Source organism: Alnus glutinosa, chromosome 9 (genome assembly GCF_958979055.1).
Source record: "Alnus glutinosa chromosome 9, dhAlnGlut1.1, whole genome shotgun sequence".
NCBI classification, from domain to species: Eukaryota; Viridiplantae; Streptophyta; class Magnoliopsida; order Fagales; family Betulaceae; genus Alnus; species Alnus glutinosa.
The window spans coordinates 3,798,170-3,819,869 of record NC_084894.1 but is presented as its reverse complement, the minus strand read 5'-3'; the positions used below and the strand labels follow the sequence as shown (position 1 = coordinate 3,819,869).

At 34.6% G+C, this 21,700-nt stretch overlaps 2 protein-coding genes and 1 long non-coding RNA gene across 7 annotated transcripts; 1 reads left to right on the top strand and 2 right to left on the bottom strand.

Annotated features, from left to right (window-relative positions):
- The first annotated feature begins 2,089 nt into the window (after positions 1-2,089).
- Positions 2,090-4,119, top strand: LOC133878228 (glucan endo-1,3-beta-glucosidase-like). Its single transcript, XM_062316762.1, has 2 exons — positions 2,090-2,199; positions 3,076-4,119. Exons 1-2 carry the CDS (start codon positions 2,109-2,111, stop codon positions 4,011-4,013), a joined length of 1,029 nt encoding a protein of 342 aa, XP_062172746.1. The 5' UTR covers positions 2,090-2,108; the 3' UTR covers positions 4,014-4,119.
- A 461-nt stretch (positions 4,120-4,580) lies between these two features.
- Positions 4,581-5,849, bottom strand: LOC133878229 (uncharacterized). The gene is made up of 3 exons (XR_009901852.1): positions 5,722-5,849; positions 5,190-5,235; positions 4,581-4,694 (listed from the first exon to the last, which is right to left on the bottom strand). It is a non-coding gene; the product is annotated as an uncharacterized LOC133878229 (long non-coding RNA).
- Positions 5,850-12,318: 6,469 nt separating this feature from the next.
- Positions 12,319-18,034, bottom strand: LOC133877605 (zinc finger CCCH domain-containing protein 55-like). Of its 5 annotated transcripts, none has more exons than XM_062315991.1 (9): positions 16,637-18,034; positions 16,213-16,401; positions 14,165-14,344; positions 13,981-14,081; positions 13,537-13,794; positions 13,308-13,443; positions 12,918-13,119; positions 12,745-12,791; positions 12,319-12,633 (listed from the first exon to the last, which is right to left on the bottom strand). In XM_062315991.1, the coding sequence occupies exons 1-7, from the start codon at positions 17,629-17,631 to the stop codon at positions 12,933-12,935; spliced, it is 2,046 nt and encodes a 681-aa protein (XP_062171975.1). In that variant the 5' UTR covers positions 17,632-18,034; the 3' UTR covers positions 12,319-12,633; positions 12,745-12,791; positions 12,918-12,932. The 5 variants fall into 5 exon arrangements, with proteins under 5 accessions (XP_062171975.1, XP_062171974.1, XP_062171972.1 ...); XM_062315990.1 differs by having other exon boundaries at positions 12,745-12,806; positions 13,522-13,794; positions 16,637-18,033; XM_062315988.1 differs by having other exon boundaries at positions 13,522-13,794; positions 16,637-18,032.
- Between the last annotated feature and the right edge of the window lie 3,666 nt (positions 18,035-21,700).

Here is a 21,700-nt window from a genome sequence, read left to right as displayed (position 1 = left end):
AAAAATGATCTAATGTTTGATTTTTACTGACACGTCATCCAATTGTATAATAGTTGTACAAGAGTCTACTAAGACCCTGTTTCAAATTGCGTTAAGGAGCTTAAAAAGTAATTTTAGTACACAAACAATTGTGCAAAACAAAAATAGGTCTGTTTGATTAAAAAACTAAAAAAGTACTTTTTAACTTTTTTGCCTGAAAAAGAAGGCCAAATCGCACTTTTGAAAAATACTTAAAAATGAAACTTTTTTCTCAAAAGTTCTTTCAGGATATAAAGCTCTATTTCCAAACACAATCCTAAATTCCTAATCATGCTTTAAATAGAATACTCTTCAAGGACACTCCCTACATCAATATCTTGAACTAGATAAATGTTATTTAGTATATTGTTATACTGTTAGAGAATATATTGATACTGTATATTACGGTACTCTCCATATGTTGTAGGATTTGATTTAATCCTCATTAATTATAATTGATTATAATCAAATCAAATTTGAATACATTCAATTCTAATTTGATTATATTCTCTTTACATACCATTTTGTATTCTCTCTATATCCCTATAAATAGGGGGACCATTTGTATTGTAAATTACCCAAGCAATAAGAGGAACAATGTAGCCATTTGGGCTTTACTCTGTGGACGTAGGTCATAGACTGAACCACGTGAAATCTCTTGTCTCTCTTATTTTATTATTCTGCATTTTATTTCTTTCAAGTTTTAGATTTCTTTCATATACGACTATTATACAATTATGATGACATGACAGTGAAAATCAATCATTGATTTTTCTTTTTTATAAGCCTTTTGCTTATCTAAAAACTGATTTTTACTGCCACATTATCTTAGTTGTATGACAATTGTATAACAGTCTACTAAATAGCATTACTCTCCGAGCTAACACTTGGATATGCATTAACATATGATATGTGTTTTCCATCTAAGTTAACTTTGATTTGGATGGAAGGGACAAACTGAAATTAAGAATTAGGGTCCAAGTTACAATGATTTAAAGTATGTGGATAAATCAAATTCATAGAAGGATCAGGGCAATAAAATGTAATTTATCCTAAAATTTAATTTGAAAACTAACTCAGAAGTCAAATCCATGGTTTAGAATTGCTTCCCCTTTATGCTTTTATGAATGTGATTAAGTTCGGTTTTTGAAATCTTTTCCAAATTATAGAATAAGAGCCATGTTGTTTAGTACACTTGATTCTTTCTCTCATCCTGTCATTTTGAAAATTAATCATTAGATATGTATGACCTACACAAGACCCATATACGAGTCTTGAGATCTAATGGTTGATTTTCAACGAAAAATGATTCATTTTCTCTCATGATCCTTCTTCCATCTTCCTACTTTTCAAAATTACCATTGAATATGTGGGGTTCATGCGTATCCCACACACGACCCTACAGATCCAATAGTAATTTTAAAAAATGGAAGAAGAACCAAGAGATGATGTATATCATGTCTCATTCAATACACCTCTCACCCATACAAAAATGAGCAGTTATCCTTATCTATCATTTGTTAGTGATTCTTATCTATCACCCTGATGAATAAAATAAATAATTATATTACCATTAATAAATAAAATAAAATCCAAATGCCAACCAATTAATCTCATAATATGGATTTTTCCCATAACTAAGGCTACCTAAATCTCCTAATTAAGGAATTTTAGATACTTAATAATTCAACATCATTACTCCCTCCTTAGTAATTAATATACGAATTTATACAAGATATATATATATATATATATATATATATACATTTCAAATATATTAGGTAAACAATAAATAAAATCTAGTTTTCAATCATTCAAAATTATTCATGTTGGGATATATATGGATATATGTTCTATTCAGATCAAAGAAAATATCACACCACATTGTGCCATAAATATGGAGTGCAATTATTGGATATGAATGTCAATTAGTAATCATACATTGATGATAGGGCATGAGGTCATCCTTGATTGTGTAGGGCCTCTAAATTTTTCAATGCTAATAAACTTGCATCTATAAATATAGAGGTAGATACAGAGACATCTAAATTGAAAATCTACTCTCATCAGTTTTCCCTTTCCTCTATTTCATGGCTTCCATCTTTGAGACAAGAAAGAAATCTTTTATGGCTGCCATTTGGCTGCTTATAGGGCTGTTGATATCCAGCCCAGGAAAATCAGGTATGCTTGAGGTTGGTGGGTGTTTTTTTAGTTTGCATATGCATGTTAAATGCATATTTTTTGATTTGGCACTAAAAATTACCATTAGATTTTGGATGGATCACTATTGGATCGTGATTTTCAAAGCCACGTCAAAAAACGTGCACTTGAGACTGTGAGAGTGAGAATGTGTGTAGCATTTCTCATATATTATATACATAATATTCACACTACATGCATGCTTACTATAGTACTATAGTCTTCAAATGGCTTGAAGTACGGGTCTGTTTGGGTTTGAAAACGTGCAATATTAAACGCTTGGTAAAATTGCAGTTTGATCTTTAAAATTGTAATTTAACCTTTAAAATTATGCTTTCTTAAAAACGCACTCTCTTGCTTGTAATTTGAAAACACAAATTTTCTACTTTTTGAAATTTCAATTTTTTAAAAACGAACACCCAAACGATAGGAATTGAGCTTGGTTGAAGTGATATGAACATCTCAGATAGGTAATGTGTTCTACTCATTGTGATGAAGTTCTCTGATGTACGATTAGAAATAAAATAAATAAATAAGGGAGAGGAAGATTTGTTTCTGCAATGATTATAATATCAAAACCATATATCATTAACAAGTAAAACAGAGGATTTATCTGACATAGTATGTATGCTATTATGTAAACAAACTTGGGCAGAGCTGCTTTCAGAGTTCCGTTCGTGATTGCTAGAAGTTATAATCTTTTGAGTAGTATGCCAAAAGAGAAATAAGGGTGCTTTTGGTTTATTTGATTTTACCAAGTTGTTGTACTTTTTGGATACCACTCTGTTTCATTCACCATTATTTTTAGCTTTCTAAGGTGTAAAAACTTGTTTGGCATCTGGGTTTGCTTTGATGCAGCTGCACAATCGGTGGGCGTATGTTATGGACAGTTAGCCAATGATTTGCCACCTTCAGCTGAAGTTATAGATCTGTATAAAGCAAATGGTATTGAGAGGATGAGAATTTTCAATCCAAATCCAGAGACCCTCCAGGCCCTCAGAGGATCCAACATAGAACTTATTGTTGGCGTTGTCAATGAAGACATTGAAAACCTTGCCAACAATGCCGCCGCTGCAAATGATTGGGTCCAGATAAACGTGAGGAACTACTTGCCCGATGTCAGATTTCGATACATTGCTGTTGGGAATGAAATAAAGCCTAATGATGCAGCAGCCCCGTATGTTCTGCCAGCCATGCAGAACATTCATGCTGCTCTTGCATCAGAAGAAATTAAGGTTTCAGTGGTAATAGACTTGTCTTTGATGGGAAGTTCATTCCCTCCATCGGCGGGCTCATTTAGTGAAGCTGCTAGTTCATACATGAATCCAATCATTGCCTTCCTAGCCACAACTGGAGCACCACTTCTTGCCAATGTGTACCCATATTTTAGCTACATTGGTGACACGCAAAGTATCAGCCTTGACTATGCCTTGTTCACTGCTCCAGGGGTTGTGGTACGAGATGGTAACTTGAATTACCAGAATCTCTTTGCTGCAATGATGGATGGCCTCTACTCCGCTCTCGAGAAGGCTGGCGGAGCCAACGTGGCTGTCGTCGTATCAGAGAGCGGTTGGCCGTCAGCAGGCGGTACAGCAGCTACAGTTGAGAATGCGGGGACTTACTATAGCAATTTGATTAGATACTCCAAGAATGGGACTCCAAAGAGGCCTGGATATTTAGAAACTTATTTGTTTGCCATGTTTGATGAAAACCAAAAGGGCCCTGCAGAAACTGAAAGAAATTTTGGTCTCTTCTTCCCTAACAAGCAACCCAAGTACCAGCTCAGTTTCGCTTAGCAGAGCAATTATTCATTTTATTAATGATCAATCTTATGCCTTTTCAGTTTGTATGTATAAAGCTACCCTAAATTTAATAGGAGATCAATAATAATTAATTCTCTTGTGAGCTTATTGTGTTGAATTAGTTGAAACTGAAATATTTAATTAAAATAAGAGTTGAATTACGGAGATATTGTTTAAATTCAAGATCTCTGCTTATGATATCATGTTAAATTACCAGTTTTAATTAATATTCTAAGAACTAATTTCATCGTACTAATATTCTTATACACTTCTATAGGAGAATCATTGTAGTATCAGACCGGTAGAAGCTGCAAGTTCATGTCAATTAAACCTAATATTACTGAAATATAACATCCAATACTAATTATTACAACAAAGCAGATGATATTTTAGCTAGCAAGCTACTTAACACGTCTAGAGCAGCAAGTTTGAGACTAGATGGTTTTGTTTACTTCTATTTCTTACTTGACTTCTCAGCCAACAACGCATAATATTCATCTCTCATGCTGTTATATTTCTTGCTCAAGTTCTTGAAAGCTTCCATTTGCTCCTCTGGGACTTCCTTCTTATTTTCCAGAAGATGCTTAGTTGCTTCAATTTGTCTCTTGAGCTCTTGAATCTTCGAACTTTTTTCCTCATGCTCCTTCTGCAGGGCTTCCAACTCCGATCCCTTTGCTGCTAAAATGTTGATAGCTTTTCAAAGTGAATGTTAACAATGTCACAAACTTAGTTTTCTTGGGGTTCATAGTTTATTTGAGCATAAATGATATAATTTGAGACCAAAGCTTAGTTAGTCTCACTTGAGGTTTCTGTATTTTTAGTCCAAATGCAGTACTCTCCAGCCACATGTTCTGGCCTTTGAAGACTATTTTACTCCATTTTACATGCTTTTTTCCAATAAAACCATGGTCGAACTTGTTTTCCTAAATGCTTCCATGTTCAAAAAATGGAAAGTATAATGCTGTGTGTAGCCCTAAAAGGTTGACATTCCAAATGTATCATGGTATTTGCAAGTATGAAACACTGTGTTTAAGATTTTTACTACCATATTTTTGAATAAAATGTGGTCTTGCTAAGACATCAAAAGCTCATTGGAGTAGAAGTTGCTAGCTATAGCTAATGATTTTGTTGGTAGCTGTACATCATCGGGAGCAAGAAGAAATACAGTACCTGAGGAACTGTTTGAGCTGCCGTCTTCCATGACTTTAACTAATTTCTGAAGAGAAAAAGAAAAAATTTGAATCAGAAGGTTTTTGTCAGGTTTAGGTGAGTTTACTCAAACTGTCATACACTATATTTGTTTGTTTTTTCAATGTAATGACATGAAAAAACCAGGAAAAATAAATGGTCTAAAAGTACATTTTTGGATGAAGGTGATCATCAAACAATGTGAATGGCTTCATTTTGTTATGTCACGAGTCCAATTTTTTGTTTTCTGGACCTCATGATTTGGTCCATTTGGGCATTTTAGTTCTGGTTGAACAGATTTAATAAAAATAAAAAGAGTCTGGCCCCATTCAGTGACCTAGCAGAGATGTCTCCCACGTGTCAAGCTGGGGACTTTCCAATTGGACACGTCTCCTCTGCATGTCAACATAGGGATCTCCATTTGGGAAACCCATAATAACATGAAATGCATTACAATCTAATTTTTTTAAGAAGAAATAAATCAAACAAACAAGAAAACAGCAAGACTACTCACTTGAAAGAAATTTTTGTTCTGATTTTCCTTCTTTCTTTCTTTTTCTTTTTCATGGGATGCCCCCAAGAGTCCAAGACAGACAAAGAGAAATACTCTAAAAATATTTCTGAAATGAATTAAACTGTAAAATCCCATCAGCAATATTACTAGATAATCTGACCTTACCTTTTTACTCTGCCCTCCAAGCACAGCACCCCCACCCCCCTACTATTTTCTCAGTCACTCACTCTCTCTCTCTGTGGTGGCCCCTGCACTGTGAAGTGTGGTCATGAGCCATGAATTGTAAGATTTATACAGGATATGAGCTGAAAGATGGACTGGTGGCAATGCTAAATGACCTAGAGCTAAGCTATTGAAGACAAAAGCAATGATGTAGGGCAGTAGCTGCAGGGGCATCTTTCTCTGATGGAAAAAAAAGAAGATCTCCACTGTAAATCTTGGTACATATATTTGCTGGCAATTGCCCTCATCTTCTAGCGACCAATGGAGGGAATCAGAATATATATATGCATGTTTTCGACAGACATGCATATAATGCAACCTTAGCTCATTGTACTTTGTTTCATCTAGAGAAAGAAAGGGTCAAAATTGAAAAGCTAGAGACCATGCTTTAGATGGGTCTGGGCCTTTGGAATGAACAATTTGTGGGACTTAGAAAGGGCATGTGAATGGGTTTTTCCTTTCAAACATAAAAGAGAAGCCATTCAAAGACCAAAAGGAATAGTAGATTACTTTGTACCATAGAGCCTTGACCAAATATGGATGGCATAGGACCATACCATGAATTATTTCAGACCCACTTTTTCCTTTTTTGCAATTCAGACTGAATCCACTACCCCACTGGGGGCCATCATCTAAAAATTGTTCAGATGCCTCTTTTCCCATTTCAATTTTCATGATTGATTGAAATAATAAAAGTGAGTGTTTGGTAGGTTGGGTAGGGTTGCATTCATAGGGATGGGTTGAATCATTTGAATTCTAAATCATAGAAATTAGACTCAATTTCAGTTATAATAACGGCTAGTGGACAGAAGCACTAATCTTATAAACTCAGAAAGTTCAAGAATCAATTATATCACTTTTTAAAACCTAAAGAGTGTTTTGATTAGCATGAAAACAAAGTGGATCATTTTCATATTTAGCCTTTATTTGAATAAAATAATAATATTTGATAGGGTGTCCATCAATTATATGAGCCCATCCCCTTTTACATGAACTTTTTTTTTTTCCTTCTCAGCAAATATCAAAAAATAAAGTAAACCATATACAATATTGCATGAGATTTTTGCTACTATCTTGCATGGGAGGGAGGAAGTGGAGAGATGGATCTAGATATATAATGAAAGAAGCCTGTTTAACCAAGTTGTGTGTCTAAGAATCTGCACTGTACCCCATTTATAGTTACTGACTAGACCTTAGATTGAAGTAGAAGAGGATGCTTAAGATGTCTACAATGATAGGTCGGATTTCCCACTCAATTACCTAGGCTTAATTTTGGATGGTTCCAATTTCAACGGGTAAGGAACTAATGTGAGGCACTCGTGAGCACCTTTTATAATCTACCTATTGTGCAATCCATCCACCCAATGTAGAACTAACTTTTTGGGGTGTCACCGATGCTCTTTTGGACCATGTTTTCTAAGGGTCGTTTGAGGTTGCGATTTTAATAAATACAATATCGTGTGATTTGAAAACATGATTTTTCGCAGTTTCGCCTTTAAAATCACAGTTTAGCTTTTAAAATTGTGTGTTTTCAAAAATAGTAATTTTATATGCAAGACTTTTATCCCCCAAATGTGACATGCCTTTTAAAATCACCATTAAATTTGGAATGGATCATTATTGGATTTTGATTCAATGATAATTTTAAAAGCCATGTCATCTTTAAGGGGATAAGAGACGGATATGAGTCTTGCATATAGCATTACTCTAACCGATTTTCTAATTTTTCAACTTGTGGAAATGGGCTGATGGGAGGAAACATAGCAATTGAAGTCCATGATGATTTGTGCTCTTTGTTTGGTTTAACTATCAAGATCTTCTGTAAAGCATAAAGCTATGGCTGCAAAAAGAAGAAAATATTATGAAGTCTAGGGGGTTAGTTAGAGAAATGTTGGAGTACCATGTACTTTATAACAAAATAGTTATCAATTGATGTAGTTGTTGGATTCCAATGAATTTAGGAGAATGTAATATTTGAGCATCACATACTACACTTGAGATTATCCTAAATGAATGTCAATTTGTAACAAAGTTAAATCGTTAATTATCCCAAAAACTTAAGCGTGGATACAAAGAGTTCAAACTCATTACTTCTACTTTGATACCATGTCAAATCATCACTCACTCCAAAAGTTTTATCTTGTAAAACAGAGTATTGCATTAGAAAAATTTTGGTTAAAATTCTCATGACCTAATCATATACTATATAATAAATCAAAATATATTAGATATTTAAAACAAATGAGATTTCTTTGGTATCATAATATTATTAATGTCCAAATAAAATAAGGAAGAAAAAAAAAAATCAAATCAAATCAAATTGAGGAATTTAAAACAAATAACAAATTAGTCCAAGATTCTTCTTTCTCAAAATACTATATATAAGAAGCAGAAGCCTTTAAGAGAATATCTTAGAATTTAGACAAGTGGCAGTCTAAAATGCTAACAAATGTCTCTTTAAGTTAAATTGTATGTTTAATAATAGGGAAGTGATTCGTGCACAACCCATATTGCACATGGGTCTCACATGTGGGTCCCAACCAATGTGTGTTGGGGTTGTGAGATAGTTGTGCAAGGATTGTAATTTTATCATTTTTCTTAATAATATGTGTTTAATATGTTTAATTTTGACAAGTGTCGTTTTAGAATTGTAACAAATTGCATGTTCAAATAAAAAATGGCACTTGCCAATTATAAAAGTTGAAAATATAGCTAACTAATAAATAAATATGCCTTTAAAAAGGAAATAAAAAAACCAAAAAGAAAAAGTTTCTACAATATATGAGAAATGATTGTTGTACAACTTTGGTACAACTCTAGCAACTTTTTTTTTTTTATGATCAACCATTGGATTTGTTTTCCTATATGTGGGTCCTAAATACCCAATGGTTGATCTTAAAAAAAGTTATTAGAACTGTACAAAAGTTGTGCAAGAAACATTACTCACAATATATATATAAGTAGAAGCCTCCAAGAGAATAGTTTAAAATTGCGACAAGTGACAATATAAAATGTCAACAACTATCCATTTAATGTATCCCTAGAATGCTTATATAACAAGAAGCATTGCGACAAGTGGTAGTCTAAAATACTGACAAGTGTCCCTTTAATGTATTCCTAAAATACTTACATAATATGAACCATTTTAGACTGCCACACGACAATTCTTGAAACAACTTTTGAAATAAAGATTGATTATGTAACACGGGGTAGGAAGCCGGTTAATTAAATAACATGAAGCCGATTAAAAAGTATCTACAATTTATATAATGAAAGTAGTAGAATATAGTGTTACATAAGTACAACAACTTAGTACTAAAAAAAATCCAAATCCAAATAACTCAGCTAAAATTATTCATTGGATAAAAATTTCCTTTAAACTAGGTTTTAGAAAATTCTCCAACCAAGTTTATTAAATTGACAACACATTTAATTCTCACATACATTTTTCAAAATACATACAAAAATTACATACTCTAAAAGAGATATGTCAATTCAATAGACTAAATTAAAGAAATCTCCTCTTAGTTCCTAGGAAAAACTTATTTCATGACTCATTTTGGGTGCCATTTTCACCCCAATTTTGAGGTTGAACAGTGAAATCTCATTGAAAACTCTTGGGTAAAAGCACTCTAGCATATATATACCCCACGATTGAAAACCGTGAGTTTAACTTTCCCATCAACAAATCCATCTCACCCTTTCAATTCCTGTTTCATTGATACAGAACATTGTATTGTAAACAATTAAGTTAATGAGAGCACAATGTAGTCCGTCCTAAGAGTCATTCAGAGCGGTGGACGTAGGTGTCTAACACCGAACTACTCGTACCTCACGAGCGCATGATTCGAAGCAACCATAGAATGGATCCCAAACGTACCCTTAGTCTGTCCCTATATATAAGGAGTATATACTTAGGGATCTACTTCTACTTAGGAATCTACTTCTCATATGGAATTCCGACAACTAAATGATTAAGTATCCATTCGTAGAGTACAGTTTGAAAAAACGACTTGGAAACACAATTAATAAAAATATGACTTTTAGAAACGCAGGTAAGCATTTAGTAAAATCGCAATTCGGCCTTTAAAATCATTCATTTTTTAATATGTACCCCTTTGCTTGCAGTTTGAAAACGTGGATTTTTGCACTTTTTTTCTGCTGCCATTTTTTTCAAACGGTACAGCTTAGAGTATTGATTAAATGATTAAATTTACCCTTTTTCATCAACTTAAGCTTTTGGGATAAGTGTTAATTTAACATTAGAGATCTATTTCTCAGATGGAGTTTGGACAACTAAATGATTTAGTATCCGTTCATACCGAATGAAAAAATAGCGATTTCGAAACGCAATTAATGAAAACGTGATTTTTAGAAATGCAGTTAAGCGTTTAGTAAATTCGCAGTCTAACCTTTAAAATTGTGTAGTCGTTTTGCTTTTGTTTGGAAATAGAAAGAAACAACTCAAAAATGACAAAGTTTTCCTCCAAATTGGATAGGAGAAAATTCTTCAAACTCGATTTATTAAATTGACGTGTGTTAGAGCACGTGATTGTCACGTACATTTTTAAAAATGCATATGAAAATCGCATGCTCTAAAAATGACGTCAATTTAATAGAATAAGTTGAAAGAATTTTTTCAAACTCAATTCGAAAGAAAACTTTGTCGACCTAAAAAAAAAAATCCAAAAGGCAAAAACACAACAAAACTCACATCCACGTACAATCCACATGATGTTGTCCTCATTTTGCTAGTCAAGTTAACATCACGGGGCGAGCCAATGCAAGTGATGCAGACAGCATAGCCACACAGGGGGGTCAACGCTATAGCATAAGCCAAAGATTTGGGACACTGATATACACTTACGCACCACCACTCAACTGTGGTCTTCCTTGTGCTTCAACATGTTGCAAATAGGTCACTCAAAACTAAACAGTACTTTGATCTTGTTATTGGATGAGAAATTACTCCAAGTATGAGAGCTTCGCAATAAAAAACTAATCAAACGGAGTAGATGAATTGCCCACGTAGTGTGAGTAGATTATAAAAGATTTTGTTGGTTTTTTAGTCTCGTATTAACTTCTTATTAGGTGAGACTGAATTTTACAAGTGATTCATTCTAGAAAATTTTAATAACATCTCGATTAGTTCCTTTTTAGTGATAACACAGATGTTGCTACTCGCTAATGCTTTCTGCGGGCCATTACATATAGTATTAGAACAACTTAATAACATTATGTGGCACTTAAAAACTCCAAACATGAACCCTGATAAGGATGCCAGGAATTTGTGCGGGAGAAATTAGTGTAACTTCGCATGTAGTAAATAGATTATAAGAGCATTCACATGCGGCTAACATTATTATTTTAGCTACCCACTTTTCAAAACACATCCTTTTTACTTTTTATTTTAGCTATCTAATTTCACCATTTTATTTAAATATTTTTGCTAAATGATTTCTTTGTTCTTTTTTTTTAGTGAGAGAAGAGACAAAATGTTAGAAATTGAACATTTATTTAGCTTTGGTGAGTATACAATACTCAGCTCATCAAAATTTTTGTTATACCTATCCATTTGTGGGTAATTTTTCACCCAAATTTATTTACATTTTGACTAGCCAAAATAGCATCTGGTCAACCAGGTGTTAATGCTCTAAAGGAGCTCCAATTACAACTTGACAAGTCTTTTGAAGTAACATTTTCCATAAGTAGTTACACAGGCCAGACCTTGGAAAAAAGTTAACAGCTGTCAAGAAAACCTTGGCAGACACTTGGGGTAAAAAGGTAAAGCATTTTAACTGTTCTTTTCTTTCTTCAATTAATTATAAGGCATGATCACCAAAAAAATATCCAGACTCTATTTCAACCTAAGGCTAACTAACAATCGAAGTTATATTTCCATTTTATACTAAACCAGTATTTTAAAACATTAATACAGTTAAAGCCAGGCCCAATTGAGCTCCATGTATTAAGTCAAGTCAATGTCAGAACAGAGGGGATCCAGCATCCATAAAAACAAAGACACAGATACAAACATTGCAATAAGTTGAAAGGGAAAGGAGAGCGATGCTCTGATACCCATTATAAAATGTCAGCACCCATGTGCCAAGAGTGGCTCTTTCTCAACATGTGGACCTAAAAAACAATATGAGACAAAAAAGGGTTCCCTAAAGTAAACTTTAACAATCTAGATTGGTGTGGGAGGTGGGGGAGAAAACCAGCTTTTCTCCACTGCTCAAATTCATTTTCCATACTACATGAAAGAATAGTAGTTATACTTTTCTTTCAGCTCCTCTAAACTTTATTTGTTTGCTAACTAAGCAGCCTCTTCCCAGAAATTTCAATTATATTAAAACTTATCTCACAAGAAAAAGATGGCAAAAAGAAGGAAAAGGTGTAGATGGCACTGTAATAGAAATTACATATCCTTTGTTCTGCTCTAGTCTGTGGTCCAGAAACACACCTACAGGGAGTGTATAAAAGTAGAAAAGCGAAACACCCTAATCTACTCACAAGTAATTCATCTGTCCTAATGTATGAGAATATGTATTTTCTGTTAGTAGTATGTATTGCCGACGACGATGATGACCTCGTTGAGATCTTCTCTATGGATCTACTCTTTGAAGTAGGTATAATTCTCCTATACATTTTGAGGATTTTTCCTTCCCTTATACGCTTCTCTACTTTTTTCTGCCAAAATAAACATAATAGCCCAATCATGAAAAAACCATTAGACTAGAAATCTGCAAACTGTAGTTTTAATTCATAATAGAATTCAAGAAACAAAGGGATATATCATACCCTAGCGAAGTCAATCCCTGCTGCCATGCTCACCCTTATTACAGAACCTGCATTGCAAAAAGCTTCATGCCAATATAAAACCCAAGGAAGAAAATATAAATCTCAACTTGAATCAACTACCCTACAGTCTTATGGCTATAGCAGGAGACGAAGGAATTTTTTGTGAGAAGCACCTTGGCATTTAGAAATTATAGTGAAGCTTTGTCACTGACAAAAGTGCTGGGCAGTGATAAGGTAATTTCACCAGAAGATTGAGAAATTGAGAATGCAGAGTTCTCATTAACCTCAATCATCGCAGCAGAGAAACCAGAGAGATTATCTCCAGCTGATTTTGTAGGAGAAGGCAAAAGGCTATCAGGAAGGACCTGCTCTACACTGCTCTCATGGCCAAGGTAAAGGGGAAACAAATAAAGGAACATAATATCAGAGAATGAGAAGAATCCAAATTTACAAAGAGATTTTAAAGGGGGGGGGAAAAAAAACTATATGCAACTCAAATAAAGTCATATTTAATGATTGCTATCGTGGCTAGCCTCTCTTTATATGACTATCAAGCTCCATACCTTTTCGGGAGATCAAACTCTTCAACATGGAAGCTCTCCTCTTTGCTGTTGACACTGCCATTGTTGTGAATACAAGCTGGATTCACTTCCTGCTGAAGCAGATGCTCAGCAGCTACAGCAGGATTGCCACTGTGACCTGCAAAAACAAATATGGATCTCAATCACTACCAACCTCCTACATCTTCCACCGATATAAGACCAAAGCTCTAGCTACCATCATATAGCTGACCATCAGCAACTTCTTCACTGATGCTATCAGATGGAAGGATAACATTTTGATTGATGTGAGCACAAGGCAGAGGCGTTAAGGGAGCATGAGAACCAACAGACAGACTGCGCTGGTGATGGTGTATACGTTCATCCAAGTCTGGAAGTTGCAGATTCATCAGTCTTCTTCCTTGGAGTTCAATGGCTTGCTGCAGTTCAGCCTGGTCCTCTAATTTTTTCCTCAATAACATCTCTTGTGTATTATAGAACATTCTTGCTCCTGTAAAGATATTTGAGATTCAATAAGATTATTTTCATGATATGCCTGATTCGAGAATTAAAAACAAGATTAAAAAGTTCATAATGAACAGAAAAGAACCCATTAAGTCTTTCCTTTGCCTGACTATCATTCTTGCCAAGAACCAGAAAAACCGGAGGGGAAGAAGCACACTTGCTGTTAGCTTACCAAGGTTGAGGTCATAGGGTTCTCTAGAGTCAAGCCCAGAAGGGCTCAAAGAAGGTGAAAACTCTCCCCTCTCTAGTTGCTGTTGTTGATGTTGTTGCCTCCTGCACTCAATCAAAATCTAAAACATCAAAACAGGGAGTGGAAACATAAAATCTAGATAGCATAGGAGTAAAAATTTTCATACTTATCCGGAACTTTTCCCTTCTCCTTGTAGGGCTTGACAAGTACACGGGAATCACAAATAAAATGAGGATTCCCTTTGGCCAAAATGAGCTTCACAGTTTCAGGGTATACAAATGTAACAAATCCAAACATTCGCTTCTGCTGGTAAGGAATCCTCACATCTTGGACTGGTCCAAAATTGCTTCAGAAAGAGACAGGAAAAATTATAATTAGTTTCCTCAGTTTGACTTTTAAACAATGCAAATAAATGCATGCACGAATATACATACTTAGTTACATATCTTTATTCACATGTCTTCTGCTACTTTAGGAAGATTCAGACTAACTTAATAACTTGAAACAAAACATGTTTTGTTAACCACTCTCAAAATCAAGCTTTTACCATTACTGAAGAATGGATCCCTTTCCTGAGGATGCTGAAAAATATTTCAGTGTTTTCGCCCTTAGCATTCTCCAAGAACAGCATAAAAACAGAGAACACTCAATCAAGTGAAAATGGATGTCCAACACATAAGTCATCTAAAGGAGTACTTCCACTCAAAAACAACTTCATTCTGGAGAGGCAAACATGTAAACGCCCTAGCATTTGTGACCTCATAATCTAGGACATGAACTGCAATAATGACTGCATCTGTAATCTACAATCACAGGTAGAGCTTGTATTTTTTTTCTGTTCACCTTCAAAAGATCATCCCTTCTCCATTTTTACCAATCATGTATTGTCAAAAAAGAAAAAGAGTTTAATTGAATTTTAAAACATTTCACATAACACACCAGCGGGGTTCTCCAGTAGGTTCTTTAAACAAGTGGGGATGTGATTGACAAAGTCGAATAAACCAAGTGACCAAACTCTTGCAAAAAAAAATGTGACAAACAATGCAAGTTTTTAAAAACTGTACACAAGGCTCCTTCTCACTGATCTACTCATATTTCTGTTCAGTACAGCTTTAACTAATTCAAAGGAACACTCCATATATCAGATGTGCAAATTCTGGAAAACGGCTATGGTATTTGCAAAGTTCAAACTACCTCTTGACTGAACTTCAAGAGTAAAACTTTTGTTACTGAGAACCATTAGATATCGTCTGAATGACAATAAATTAAAACCTAAACAATGTTGTAAGGCAGGCTATCCTATCCTTCTCACTGATCTACTCATATTTCTGTTCAGTACAGCTTTAACTAATTCAAAGGAACACTCCATATATCAGATGTGCAAATTCTGGAAAACGGCTATGGTATTTGCAAAGTTCAAACTACCTCTTGACTGAACTTCAAGAGTAAAACTTTTGTTACTGAGAACCATTAGATATCGTCTGAATGACAATAAATTAAAACCTAAACAATGTTGTAAGGCAGGCTATCCTATCCAGGGGAGCACATGTCACGACCTTTTATAATTCCATTATGAAAGTGAAATCACAGGATGAGACGCAAACTTCATCCCTTATAGGTGAAATTTTTAAGACAACAGCCAAGAAGAAAAAATTGCAACATTAGTTCCAAACAGCATTCCTTTTGATCCTGTCCTTGAAATGGAAGGTTGCCCTAAAACAAGCCAAAAGTCCAGCAAAGAGCACGAATATTTCTGCTTCTCTAGTGGACAAGGTGAGAGTCGTGTCAGGGATGCCAAAATGTAGAAGATGGAATATAACAAGGTAGCATTAAACCTAGCATATCGTGTGTCGGGACTAGAGTTCCATTGTAAAAAATATGGGCTAATAGCTACGATGTTCTATATAGGTCAAAGCCCTAAAAATGATGACAATAGTTTATACACCACCAAGGAATGCATGGATGTCTCTGACTCTCTTGAGGTATCAAAAACAACTCCAAAGGCATGCTAAGTTTAAACCCTCAAAAGTCCAAAGGTGAAAATTGCCACTACAAAAGGCTGATAATAAACTCAAAATTTGGCCCAAAAGAGATTGCAACACAATGCATATCAATTAATACTGCATATGGTAACTTAATTCGTATTTATGAAATGAGGGTGATTTGATTCTTATGACAACAGTAGTTGCAAAGTGAAAGAGTGTGGTACGTTACCTGAAGTACTCGGAAACGTCTTCATCTTTAAAAGTACTGTCAGCTGGAAAGGTCAAGTAGATCTGCCTCGAAGCGGAGTTCGCCTTTTCTGCCGATGCCATAGCCAAAAAGTCATTCCTTTCCGGTCGGCACCGGCCAAACTTGTACAAATCCTCCCCCATCATGAATGCTGCTGCCGCCGCTGCCGCTCTACAATGCATCACAAATGCAGCCCCAAAAATACATCAAGAAACAGTCCAAAGCCAAAAAAAAACTAAAAATCAATAACCCTCTTAGTCAAGCACACAGAGACAAGGTTGAAATCTAAAATGGGTCATCTCCAATGTATCAATCAAAACCAAACCAAAGTCGAAATCAATAACCTTCTCATGTTACAAACACAGACAGTAAGTTAAAAGAGCAAGATGGGTCATCTCCAGTGTACCTTTGGGGGTCATTTTGCTGCTGCAAGAGAAAATTCATGTACTTGTTGTACGCTGACGGTGACGGTCCAGCCATGAGCTGCTGCGCAGCCAATCTTTGCTGCTGTGCAGCCTTCAATCTCATCATTTCCTCGTGCAGTTCAAACTCTTCAAACTTACTCGGGGAACCCACAATGGGACCATGAGGACCATCCACCGAATCAGCAAACCCACCGTGGACAAACTTGCAACTGCTGCCATTCTTGCAAAACCCTCTGGCAAAGTAAAGGCAGGGCTTGTACCCAGTTCCCAAACCGGGCTCTTCTGACCCGAAACACACGTCGTTCTCCGAATAGCTCCTTCTGTGAAAATGGGAGTCCCCATTGTTGCCAGAATGTGCCCAATTGTGTACTCCATGACCCAATTCGAGCATTGGAGCGATAAAATCTTCGTTTTTGGATGAAGACGACGAGTCGTTGAGGAAAGAGAGGTACTCGTTGAGTTGGTGCTCGTCCAGGAGGTCAGTGCTAGTGCTACTACCACTCTCAAAACCATTCTTGTGCTGTGGGAACGAACGTAAAGGAAGGGCGCCGGCCCGAATATTATCGTAGGAGAGCAAAGGGCTTGATTTTGGGCTAATGGGGTTGCTCGGGAACCCAGAAAGTGGCCAAGAATTTACGGGAGGAGAAGATTGGTTCTTCGAAAAGTCAAAGCCGTTTGGTAGTCTCGGGGAGGAGTGGGAAAATGGGTTGGCGTTGGTTGGTCTAGCTATGGGGTTAAGAGGCGAAGGAGAGGAAGGCGCGGAGGGTGTGGACGATATGCTTGAGGGAAGTCCCAAGTGGGTTTTGGCTTTGGCGATGAGAGCGCGCAGATACGCCTCCGACCCAAAGGCCAGGCGTATCAAGTCGTTCTCCCCAAGGTCTTGTATGAGAAGGTAACCCATGATTTTTGAGGCATTCTCTGGCTCCAAAAATTTTATCTTTGACAACACTATGTTTGTGGCTTCAAAAGGATCCATTTCTTTTTTCCTGGGGTTTGCGGTTTTGGGTTTCTACTTCTAACAGAGAAGCGAAGCAGAACAAAGTGGAGGCCCCTCTCTCTCTCTCACTCCCACTCTCTCTCTGGCTGGGAATCAGTAGGGTTTGAAATATAACAAGCGGGCTTGGTAAAGGTATTACCAGTAACACACACACACACACACTCACTCTCTTTTCTCTCTCTCTCTCTCTGAGTGTCTTTCTCTTTCCCTTTCCCTTTCTCTTTATGGGTTTCTCTCTCTGTAATCTCTCTTTTCTATCAGAAGAGGAAGATAACGGTAGATTTCAGATCTACTTCCAGGGTTAAGGGTTAAGCAGCACGCAGCCTTGTGTTCATTCTTGTGTGTGGAGAGTGTACAAGCCATATACACAGTACACCATACTATTACTATATCAATATATATATACATATATATACAACAATGGTTTTTCTTTTCTTTTCTTTTCTTTTCTTTTTTTCCCCCAGAACATGAAACCCTAGTTCATCCCGGGCCCCACCACAGATTTTCTTTTTTTCTTTTTCTTTTTTTTCCCTCTCTTCTATTTGATGAGTGTCACTCTAAGCTGGATAAGGTTTTTCGAAATAATATAGATTGAAAAATGCTATGCTTTTCAAATTTTTTTTTTTTCCAAAATTCACTTTTCAAATGATGTGATAATAAACTACATAAAATTGTGACGCATCATTTAATAAGCAAATTCGAGAAATAATTTTTGGAATTTGTAGGTCATGTTTGTCAACCATTTTCCTTTTGTTTTTTCACTTTTCTAAAAAAAAAAAAAAAAATTAATCTCTTTCCAAAAACTAGTATCAAGCAATTTTCTTCATTTTTTCTCCCATTAAAAAAAAAAAATTTATTTCACCTTATATGTCATCAATCAATTCTTATTACTAGTCAAACAAAAACCCAAAACAAAACTATTTACCAATCACCCCTAACATTTCTCATATAGATTTGCAACCTTTTGAATTAGGTTAGTCAAAAAAGTTGACTTAATTTATTAATTGCCATTTGTCTTTAGAGTAATCTTGGCTGTTAAAAATTTTTAATTTTTAATTTTGCTCTCTTTTTAAATTTTAGTTTTTAATATAAGAGTAATACTATATACAAGATTCTTATTTCCATTTTATTCCTCCAAATGTAACATGGCTTTTAAAATCACTATTTGATCAAAATTCAGTAGTGATTCATCCCAAATTTAATGGTAATTTTAAAAGTCATTTCATATCTAGAGAGATAAAATAGAGATAGGAATCATGCATATAACATTAGTCTTAATGAGTATGTTCTTAGAACACGTCATTCTCACACATATTTTAAAAATATATGCAAAAATCACGTGCTCTAATGATAGATTATTCAAAATAATATAGATTTGCAAGGATAAAGTTTTCTTTTAAATCAGGTTGGAGAAAATTTTCAATCCAATCTATTAAATTGACATTTGTCTTTAGAATATTTCCATTTGTTAAAATTTGTGTTTTATCTTTTTTATTTTTATTTTTCTTCTTCTCAAAACAAAAGCATAACAAAAAACTCTTAACACAAAACATTTTTAAAATCACAAAAATACTTTTCACATTTATGTTACATAAGAATACTTATTTCAAATAAAAAACAAAAAACATCACCTAAAACGCATTACCAAATAGAGCTTTTCACTCATATTTTTAAAATAAACTGACATCATGTTATTCTTACAATTACAGAGACGGGGCCATAAGCTCTTATGGCCAGAAGCCAAAAAAATGTATTAGTAGGAGTTAGTAGGTTAAATTTTTATTTTTTACCTTATAATTTTTTTATTTTTTAAAATTGAGGAGGACATGGCTAATACCGGCCCCCCCTAAGTCCGTCCATGCTCACAAACATCTTTTAAAAAATACATACAAAATCTAGTGATCTAAAGGACAAATGTTTCCAACAATCAATTTGATTGAAAACTTCATCCAATGTAAATCTGTCTTGTTAATTTTCTAGACATTTATTTATATTTAATTGTTAGTGAAATTTAATTAAAACATTATTTGTTGATGTATATAGGATTCGTACATGTAGAAAATACTTTGGACAATCAGAATTCTGAGGTTGAAAGGGACTTGAGTTGATTCAGAACAACAAACAGCCAAAAAAAAAAAATTAAAATTAAAATTAAATCATGGTGTAATTAATATGTGCAAGTTGTCAATTTGACTAATGCTGTCTCTATTCTCTATGAATTAGAGTGTCATTTTCCTACCACCTTTTCAATCACATTATGTCATTAGAATTTTCTTAAAATAGTGTATTTCTATTTTATCTTGTTCTAAATGGATTATTGGAAAATTTAGAATGTTCACAGGTAGGAAGACAGTTAGATTTAATATATACTCCAATAATCTAAATTTTTCTTTTATAATTATTCTATTGACGGGATAATTATAACTAGTTTTTCTTTTTTCTTTTTTTTAAAAAAAAAAATGACCGATCCAAAGGTTAGTTGATTAGTTGGGATAGTTCTTCTATTTATTTTATTTTTTTTCTTTGATATACTCATTCATCTTTCTTTGTTCCATTGTTCTTGCTTAGGAAAAAAAAAAAAGAGTAGGTTTAGGTGCGGTAAAAAAAAATACTACAGTACTTATGTTCTAGTTTTTTTAAGAGTCTAAATTTAATTTAAAGTTTTATTTGAAAAAGATAAAGTATAATTAAATATGGACTCGTAAAAAATTACAATATAGGTACTTTAGTTATTTTTACAACACCTAGGCCTAATTCAAAAAAAAAAAAAAAAAAAAAATCCCACACCGGATCAATTTGACTCACTGAATTTAGTATTTTTTATTGGATAAAAAATTTCTACAAACCATCATTTATGAATAACATGAGTTTTTTTAACACGTGAAAAATACATTTTTTTTTATTAATATTATTATTTTTTTTAAAAAAAAGATATTTAAAAAAGCTCGTGTTATTGAAAAATGCGTAGTCTTCGCATGTATAAAAGACACGTATCACTCCGAATCAGTATAAAATTACAATAATTTCTAATTTTAATGCTTGTGTCATTTTTGAGATGCCTCCTCAAATTCTTTCAATGGTTAGATCATGTTTGGGTAAGAAAAAAAATTTCAAATATTATTTTTTAAACATCAAATTTTACTCTAATTTTATCTAATTTTTTATAGGATTCAAATATTATTTTAAAAAATAATTTTTTTTTTATCGAAACGAATCCTTAAATTGTGAGATGTTCTTGTCATTTGTCAGTGGTCAAGTTGAGTTTTGGGTTGATGGGTCAGGATTTACAGTAAATGCTCATCGGAATTGTGGCTTCGCCAGGATTGACGGTGATCATAAATATATAATATTAGGGAATAGAGGCCTTTTATTTACTAGTAGGGGTGGGCAAATTATCTGCCTACTGCCTACTGCCTACCGACCGCTTATCGAACCAAACCGACTGCCTACTGACTTTAACCGACTAATTTCGGTTCGGTAGTCGGTATAAAATTTTATTATGAAAGTCGAATCGGCAGCCAAACCGAACCGAACCGTCTTTTAAGTGGCAACCGAACCGAACTGAACCGTCTTTTAAGCGGTAACCTAACCGAACCGAATTCTATTCCAACCGATTAACCGAACCGAAATAAAACGAAACGACGTCGTTTTAGTAAGAACGAAACGTATGATCATTTTTTTTTTCCCTTTAAAAAATCAAAACAACGTCGTTTTATTACCCATTTTAACCGAATGTTAACCGATTTAACCGACTTAACCGACTGCCTATTAACCGCCTTACCGACTTAACCGACTGCCTATTAACCGCTTTACCGACTAAACCGACTGCTTAACCGACTTAACCAACTGTCTATTAACCGCTTTACCGACTAAACCGACCGCTTAACCGACTTAACCGAAATAAATTCACCGACTACATTTCGACAAAAGTCGGTTAACCGATCGAATTAACCGACTTAACCGCCTACCGAACCGACGCCCACCCCTATTTACTAGCATTCCCACAACACAATCCACTCTGTCAAACGTGTGTCCTACGTTACAAAAC